The following is a 9,124-nucleotide window of genomic DNA, read 5'->3' on the forward strand; positions in this document are numbered from 1 at the left end:
TGGGAGCTCAGAAGTGTAGGATTTTCCAAAGCATAAAAATGGATGTGGAAACCCAAACACCACTGGTTTTCAGCCATTTCAGTGTGGAATGAATGTGTTGGTAATAATATAGTGCTGACATGCATCTTGTCAGCATTCAGCAGATGCCACAAGAGAATTTAAATTTTTGGTACAGCAAGATACGGAGCAAGTACAAAAAAGAACTATTTGATGAGACTATCTTTCCATTTCCTGGGCTCAGAATAACCGGAAATAACCAAAACCTATTTTTTTCAGCATTTCTGCTCCTTAGAAATACTGCATCAAGAATTGCTAAGAACAACCGGAGAGACAAAATCAGGACATTCACTACCATCCTCGTCTCCTACCTTGTAAAGGCTTATTGTATCTGAATGTAAATCTATCTCACCAGAATATCCTGAGAGTTATTTCATGTGCAGAGGAACCGATGTTCCTTGCCAAAAGCGGCATCTGCTGCTGCTAGTGCTCGAAGTTCACCAGATGAGGCAGACACTGGAGAATCCCCTTCCATTTTGCTGAATCCATGAAGACGAAGCTGATGAATGAACATTTTCATGGACTCAGTTTCAAAAATTTGCAGAGGTCTTCTCCTTCCCAGCACCTTTTTTAAGAATCTTTCAGCAACCACTACGCAGTTTCCAGCATCGCCCCACCAAATTGACTGAAACCAATTGCTTCCAACAATTTTCCAGAGCTTCTTCAGGAAGAAGGGGGATGAAAAGCTTTGCCAGAGCTTTCCTCCAGAAAATTAGCGCCTACGCTGATGACCCAGGGTTCATCAGGCAAAACTTGGATCAGCTTTTTCTTCTAGTAGAGGTGCAAAGGCAGCATCACCAGCAGATTTTCTATTGCATACTGGAAGGACAGGAGAAGTTGAGAATGCCAATTCAACTCTTTCATCCGGAACAGAAACCCAAGATGTTTCTGATGAAGAAGGCTCCATTTTAAATTTTTTTTCTTGGTTTGACTAAAATTTCCAGCTGTAGCCATTTACATGACCAGCCAGGCTTTGTCCTGCTAGACAAGATGCAAGATGAAGGGTAATGGTGCCAGCTGCCTGGGGAGCCCAACCAAAAGTTCTCAGACATCACCACAACACCTGTAGTGTGTCACGGTCACATCACAGCATGGCCTCCATCTCCTGGCAAAATGAAGCAGGGGCAGAAGAAATTGTGAAATAGCAGTGGTTGCTTTTCATTTATAGAGCTGCAGATGTTTTGAGTCAAGGGTCAGGAAGTAAGTAAAACTGTGTTTGCATTTCTTAAGTCCTGAAAGGCCAGTGCTGCATCCAGTTGCCTTTAGGAGTTGGTGCCCCAGGAGGAAGAGGGAAGGCTGCAGTGTTAGGAGCAGCAATGCCCCAAACCTGAAGTTTTCAGTTCGGGACCTTTCACCCCTGCAGAAATGTCTGTACTCTCTTTGTTCTTATGGTGAAGCTCCTGCTTCACCACCTGGGCAGAGAGTTTTAATCAGCTGGGCTGGGGCTGCAGCCATCGCCCAACTGCTGGGTTTGTGGGGCTGCTCCTCCTCTAGGCATGGTTTCCCCTTCTCCATACGGCACCCTGACTAGCTCCCTTCTTGCATCGTTTATTTGCCTGTGGGTTCTCCAGCTAAGAAGTGTTGCTAAAGGAAAATGGAAATCTGTTCCCAGTGCTTCCCCATTTCTTCTGTAGAATAGCTACTCATGCTCTGCAGTTTCAGTAGCACTGCTTCTGTAATGGGTTGTCCATGTACTGAGGTGATGCTCTCAGCATTAAGCAGTGTCTCAGTGGCTGCTCCATAGAATAAACTGTAAGTAAAAGCCTACCTAAGTACATTTTGCAAATGAGATAAACAGGAGCTATGCATCCCAGCCCTTCCTTGGGTTGGCTTCCTATGCTTTTATTTGATACTTCAGAAACCAAACCAGCAAAACCAATGATGCTCTATTAAGCTTTTAAATTCAACCCTCTCTGCAAGACTGCATGTTTTCCAGTAAAGGAAGGACTTGATTGAGTGCCTGTAGGAGTCAGTGATTCCCTTCCCTTCAGCATTTGGATCCAGCCCTGGGAATTTTATGAAACACTGGCAGAAGTGTGATGACAATAAGCGTGAGCCCAAGAAGCACTGGTATAGTATGGTGTCCTGGTTTCAGCTGGGATAGAGTTAACTGTCTTCCTAGTAGCTGGTACAGTGCTATGTTTTGAGTTCAGTATGTGAAGAATGTTGATAACACTGATGTTTTCAGTTGTTGCTCAGTAGTGCTTAGACTATAGTCAAGGATTTTTCAGCTTCTCATGCCCAGCCAGGGCACCTGACCCAAACTGGCCAACAGTGTATTCCATACCATGTGACGTCCCATCTAGTTTAGGAACTGGGAAGGGGGGGGGCAGGAAATCACCGCTGGGGGACTGGCTGGGTGTCGGTCGGCGGGTGGTGAGCAATTGCCCTGTGCATCATTTGTACATTTCAATCCTTTTATTACTACTGTTGTCATTTTATTAGTGTTATCATTATCATTATTAGTTTCTCCTTTTCTGTTCTATTAAACCATTCTTATCTCAACCCACGAGTTTTACTTCCTTTTCTGATTTTCTCCCCCATCCCACTGGGTGGGGGGGGAGTGAGTGAGCGGCTGCGTGGTGTTTAGTTGCTGGCTGGGGTTAAACCACAACATATGGGCAGAGCTAATAAAAGCTGGAAGTTCTGGCAGAGTGAGAAGGGTCTCCTGAGCTGCCTGAAGGCCTGGCCCAGACAGACGCATGGAGCAAATCATCTAGACTTTGCTATTCACCTGCAGGGAGAAGATACAATGGAAAACAAGGGCTGTCCATGCAGGCTGAGAAACTGTGGCTGGGCCAAGCTGAGCAGAGACAGCTGCAGACAAGCTCGTAACAGCTACTACAAGAAGAGCTAATACAGTAACTGTGTCGAAAGAATAGCTACTTGCAGGAACCAGTACAAGTAATGTACCTGGTGTGTTGGCTTTACTAAAGTTCATCATGCAAACGTGACCATATGAAAACAGGAATTAGGAAAAAAGCTTTAGTTATTATTAGCTATTTAGGTCTATCCCTTTCTTGAAATACAGAACCGAGGCTGTCAGTGCAGTCCCAAGACCAAGGGTGGTTCTCTCGTGGGCTGGCATGCAAGAGAGCCCTTATTGCTCTCTCTGGTACTGCTTCCCTGCGTTGCCTTGGGCATCACACTGTCGCTGCTGTTGCCCTCCGCTTTCTGACTTGTGCTGTGGGGAGGACTGGTCTCACCACTGCCAAACTCAGAGCTCTTCCACTTGTAGCTGCAGGGAGTTACCTATTCATTCATCCTGTTTACATCACATCAGCTTGTTAAAAAGAAAGGCTGACCAGTATGCTTACCTTAAATGTGGATGGAAAAAATATATCTACACAGTGGAAACTGATTTGAATTCAGTAGATTATTTAGTACCTTGTATGTAAATCCTTGCTTTCAATTTTTGAATAGTACAAGTGAAAATAGGAAATGTGGAGAAAGTACACCTTGGAGACAGTGCTTGAAGGGATTTTGAACTGAATTCTGAGAGAACTTGATCAGTTTCTACCCCAGAGACAGCTGAATTTCTAATTTAGGTGTATGATATTAGACCTGGTCCATAGCCCATTCGAATCAGTAGGTATTTTTCTTTGGACCTAACTGGGTAACATATGCAGACTATAATTTGTGTTTCCTGCTACAGTTGTTAGCCTTTTGGGGATTTTTCATGGATTATCTAAATGCCAGAGAAAGAGCCAAAACTTATTTCAGGTATGATGTGATCCACTTTATGGGAGTCTTCCCAGGGACTGATTGGTTTATTATTCTCAAATTATTATGATTATTTCAAATGTAACCAAAATTAATCAAAGGCTTTCAAACCCTGCTGATACTCAGAATTGCTACAATAATTTTGCATTTACTTATGAAAAAGCTTCCATAATTGTAAATGCTTAAGTGTATTAACAGAAAATATTTGACTGTAATCTCATCCTTCTGTAATGATTTGGAAAATTGGGTGCTGTAATAGCTATTCTAAATCCATTTGCCTGCAATACAGCTAATGTCTCAAACAAAATCAACCAAAACTCATCAACATTTTACATGTTATATACACTTTGAAACGTTTGAAAATTAAAATGGAAAATAAACCATCAGAGTTATTCCAAAACCAACCCATCGAGACTGCCTTCTCAAAAACAGCATTTATCGTTGAGAACAGGTTAGACCAGATGTGGGCTTTTTAAACTGATATGTTGTTGGAGACAGAACTTGACAAAACCCCATAGTTTTTAGAGAATGCAAGGCCCCACTTTCCCCTCTTACAACTTACTGTACCAGGCAAATGGCTTCAATTCACCTCAAACTTGACAAAAAAAACTCTGAGAATCATTTGAGCATTAAGAATGGGAGAGCATAGTTTTGACAGAGAAAAAGAAGAGATTTATGACTCAGGTTTTTAAAAGAAAATGAAGTGCAATATTGACTTCAGGCGTTACCTGTTTCTGGTAAACATGGGAGACATCCTCTCTTAACAACCACCAGGCAAATTTCATCAACAGTAAAGTGTCCTGCACCATTTCTGCAAAGATCATCATCCTTCTTCTTCCAAAGTGGCCAAAAGCTGAGACACATTTTGTTTCCATGTAAATGCAATTCTAATGCTTGTTCATGTTGACAGCTTGCATTTGAAGGACTCTAACCTATTTCCATCCACCTTTTGTCTGAAATGAAAATCTGTCCAATCACCTTGGGACACTGAAGCTGCCCCAGCACTACTTTTCCTCTGAGAGAAAAGCAATGAACCCCTGGTTTGCCAGAGCTGTAAGGACTCCCCTGGTCCTTGCAGTATGTTTTTATTGGATACTCTGCAACTGTAGGTGCTACTCAGAGTCTTGCCATGGAAGTTAATTTTTCCATCAGAGAGCAAGCAAGCTGGGAATATGGGAAAACAGAGGCAAGGAGTGTTAGATTTCTGTGCAGAGACTCAGCTGGCTACCAGCCAGGAAAGCCATCACTGCAGTTGTTTAGTTAAAAAAAAAAAGAAGAAAAAAAAGAGAAATGTAATATTTGATGACAATCTAATGTCAGAGTCCATGACATCGCCTGCTTCCAGCTGCTGATTAATCATGTGAAAGAGATTAATTTGGACATGGAAGAGTGTGAATCTAACTACTGGGACAAATAACTGCATTCAGAAAGGAAGTAGGAGAGAGGAGTTTATCAAGTGTTTGGTCAAATCATTTATTTTAGAACAGCCCCAACCCCCAATTCTCTCTGTCCCTGTCAGATTCATTACTAAATCCTCATGGCCCAATTGCGCTTCTATATGATTCAATCTTGTGGCTTCCCCAGAATTACTACAGGTTTCCTCATGAGCAGAACTGGTCATCAGCTTGAGGGAGAGAAGGTGGGAAAATAGCATGGGAGGAGATATAAAACCACTAATAATTTAGGAGTTTCAGTGAGGCTCAGCAGTGAGTCTCTGGCATGGGTCTCGAGAGCTTTGGGGGGGCTTCCTAGGGCACTTACTACTCCCAGTAACATAGGTGTTTTGGCTCTCATTCTCCTTATCTCAACTTTCTGAAGTATTCCTAAGTTCACAAAACCTGTGTATATTTGTCACTTCCCATCCAGGTCGATTTCTCTGGGAAAGGAAAGAGGATGGGAATATGACAGTGTAGGTACTTCAGGGCTTTCGAGTCAGGGGTTGGGAAGCATAAGATGCCACTTAAAAACCTCTGCAGGTGAGATCACTGTTTAGACAGTAAATCTGATGGCTAGCATTTTATTAGTTGTTAGAGTTCATCTCCTAGTCTCCAGTGGCCTCAAGTGCGCAAAGGAAACCCTGCTGCAGCAAAATGGAAGCTGATTTGTAGAAGACTAGAGTTTCACCTGTTATTCTGAAGTCCCTTCCAGTGTCTCTCCAGCAACTGTAATGGGATGACATCCAGGGGAGAACTGGGCCCGGCTTGCTGAGCAGGACAGCTCAGATGAGCTCCGTTCTTTGGTTTATCACTGATGCACCACTCTCTCGGAGGTTTCAAGTCTGAGTACACTCACATGCTGTTCCCTACAAAAACAGAGCCCTGCCTAACTCAACGGCCTCACCTAGGGTCTGTTCCTACAAAGAAGCCAAATTTCCATTTGTCTAACTTTGAAGTCTGTTCCACCAACTGTAATAAATCTCAGCCTGCTCCATTCTTCCTCCACATCTCTTTTTGAAACAATAAAAATGGTAGATGATTCCCTGATGACCGCTGTTGCTGATGACGCAAATGGCACCTCACTTACTGGATCCTGTAAGTCTTGTTCAGCCCCATCCATCACCTTCACAGGGAAGAAGAGCTGTTAAACAAACTGTCTCTTAATGATAGATAGAGCTATATAAAAGAAAAATATTTTATTGTTTCAACATTTTGTTCCTTTTAGGAAATGTCAGAAATGTAAAACAGAAGGAAACAAAGTGGTTGTTTGGTTGGGTTTTTGTTGTTTGTTTTTTTTTTTTCCATGCAAAACACACTTGCAATCCAGTCCAAAAATGACCCTGAGGAGGGTTAAAGAAATTTCGTTGTGTAGCTAAGAAATGAAGTATCTCTGCCAAGAAATGATGGGTGTTTGCAGGATACTGTCTCCCCTATCAGAAAGGGTCATTCCAAGGCATTTCTCTGGCAGCTTTTATTAATCTCCCTCTCCCTGAGCCAGAAGACAGGAAGATGTCAGACAGCTGAGCTCTTGCACCGTTCCAGTTCTCCTATTCAGGACAAGGCTGTCCTCAGCCAGCGGGAGAGAACGTAAGGGAACTGGCAAACCTCAAACATTTTGTCACAGGGAGACGCCCTCGTAAAGTCAATCCTTAGCGCTCTGTCCAGGTGCCCTCTTCCTGCTCCTCGTAAATCATCCCTGAAGAAAAAAAGTTTCAGTCTATTCTCAGTGGAGAGAAGACCACCACGGCTGCCAGTTTTTCCAGTGCCTTCAGCTGGGGGTGCAGGCTGTGTTCACACAGTGAGCCCTCTCTCTGCGGGCTGGGCTGCACCCCAGATGGGTGAAGAGGAACATCTCCACCAGCCTTGAGAAGCTAGTCTCTGAGGGCAAAGCAGCCCACCTGGCACTGAGGCCAGCAGAGACACACCAACTCTCCTGGTTCTCCCTCCTCAATGTTCTTTTTGCCAGGGCAGTTGTCTCTCTGCCCCCCTCACCAGACAAGTCCTGCTTTTCTCAAACAGCAGAAGCCTGTGGAAAAAATGGCAGAAGCGTCAGTGCATGAAGGCCCAGCTGATGGGAGGTCTTGGGAGCTCCCCACCACCCTGGCAGCTGAGCCTCTTTGCCGTGCCCCTCTGCAGCACCATCTTCTGCCAGCTCTGCCTGCCTCGGGCCAGCTTGAAGTCCTATGTAACCCAGTCCTGAATGCTGCTGTCGGGGGTCATGGGAGAATCTGGTTCAGAAAATGAGGGCTACAGGTCTCGCTCTATAGGTGTGTCCAGAAAGGAGGAGAGCAAAGGATAGATAGAAAAGGACTGAAGAATGAGTGGGAAGTAAACACACGGGTTCTGCTGAGGACCTGCAGGCCCCACACCTCTCCTCTTCTGTCCTTGCTTTTGCATCTCATTAAGTTACTTAGGCAATTAGGTGAATTCCCCTGGGAGGAAGAGAGCAGCCAGCTAGAACTCTATGGTATCCATCCCCATCTAGCAGGAAGCAGGGACTAAATATGTAACATTTAGGAACTCATTAGAGCTGCAGTCTAGCTCATCAGCTCTCATTCAGCAAGCTTGGAAATGGATGGTTATTGTCTCCTCTCTGGGCCAGATCTTCACTTTCTCCAGCTATAATGGCTTTTTAGATACCTAATTTCAAGCAGCTGTTAGTACCTGCCAGACCATGAAATATCTTTCACTTTTTCCACAGGAAAAGAAGAATGGGGAGCCCCTTCCTTGGAGCACAGAGAGCTGTGAAAGAGTGGCAACTTTCATGGCAAGGTGAGGGACCATCCCAGCTCTTGAAATGTCTTCTTACTCAGGCACCCAAATGTGGGTTTAAATGCTTCAATTTAGTTACCTGGAGGTAAAAACTCCAGCTGTAGGAGCTTGCCCAGGTTTAGAGAGCACATGATAGTAGAATGGGAAATGACAATGATCTGAAACTGTAGTCTGCAGTGGTGGCTTAAAAATCTTAGAAATGTGCCGTCTCAGAGATAAATACTCTGCCGATCCAGGAGCAACATGGAAACACTTGGGGGAGGAGGAAGGGCAGCACAAGAGGGAGCCTTGTCCTGGGCATACCAGCCAGAGGAGGTGGGAGCACAGCAAGGAAAATTATGCTGCATTGCTGAATTTGCTGCTCAAATCCCAAACTGGGGAGCAGCTCAGAGAGCAGTTCACAGCTCCATGAGCGGATGTCTCCAGACCAGGGGCAGGAGGCAGCAGGGAGACAAAGCTCTCTTACTAGTTGGGGATGGAGAAGCTGCTCTTGGGACTATTAAAATGCACCCTTATTATGCCTGGGTATGTATGTATGTATAGAAACTTGTGATAGGGCTGAAAATTTTCCGAGGTGGACATGTATGCTGTTCTTTCCATAAGGGCTTTACTCGCCTGTAGTTGTTCAGAGGAAAAGCATGATCCAGTGTGTGGATCTCAATCTGTCTGGGAAAGATGTTCTTGCCTGAAACAATTTTATGTGCAAGGACTGGTGTTTTCCAGTGACTGCTATAATACAGCTGCTTTTCAGGGTCAGGGTCTGCTGACCTTTGCAATTTGTTGCGTGGCAATGAACAGTGCTAGGTACAGAAAATAGCACAGACAATACACTGTTGTCTGGCAACATCATTTAGGAATATTTTCATAGCTCTGTTGCTTTAGCTATTCAAAATTATGAAGAATTAACCTAGATCTGCCAGTTTATTAAACTGTACTGCACTCATTCAAAGCTCAGCTTTTTTCCTTTCACAGACAATAGGAACAGACAAAGGTAAACATCTGTCCATCACAGAAATATTATGGTAAATGCTTAAAATGTATTATTATACCACAGGCAAAAATAGATTATTGGAGAGAGGCAAAATGCTTTCTTTTAAATTAAATGCCCACAGCCCTGTATGGACTTTAAAATTATT

The 9,124-nt window shown here is 44.0% G+C and overlaps 1 protein-coding gene across 1 annotated transcript; it reads right to left on the bottom strand.

The window, feature by feature from the left end:
* Positions 1-219: 219 nt before the first annotated feature.
* LOC142037553 (heat shock transcription factor, Y-linked-like) lies at positions 220-985 on the bottom strand. Its single transcript, XM_075042012.1, is given in 3 exon segments — positions 220-741; positions 744-813; positions 815-985. Coding segments are annotated over 3 exon segments (531 nt in total). The 5' UTR covers positions 965-985; the 3' UTR covers positions 220-430.
* Positions 986-9,124: the final 8,139 nt, after the last annotated feature.

The sequence above is a fragment of the Buteo buteo genome, chromosome 12 (genome assembly GCF_964188355.1).
Source record: "Buteo buteo chromosome 12, bButBut1.hap1.1, whole genome shotgun sequence".
Classification (NCBI taxonomy): domain Eukaryota; kingdom Metazoa; phylum Chordata; class Aves; order Accipitriformes; family Accipitridae; genus Buteo; species Buteo buteo.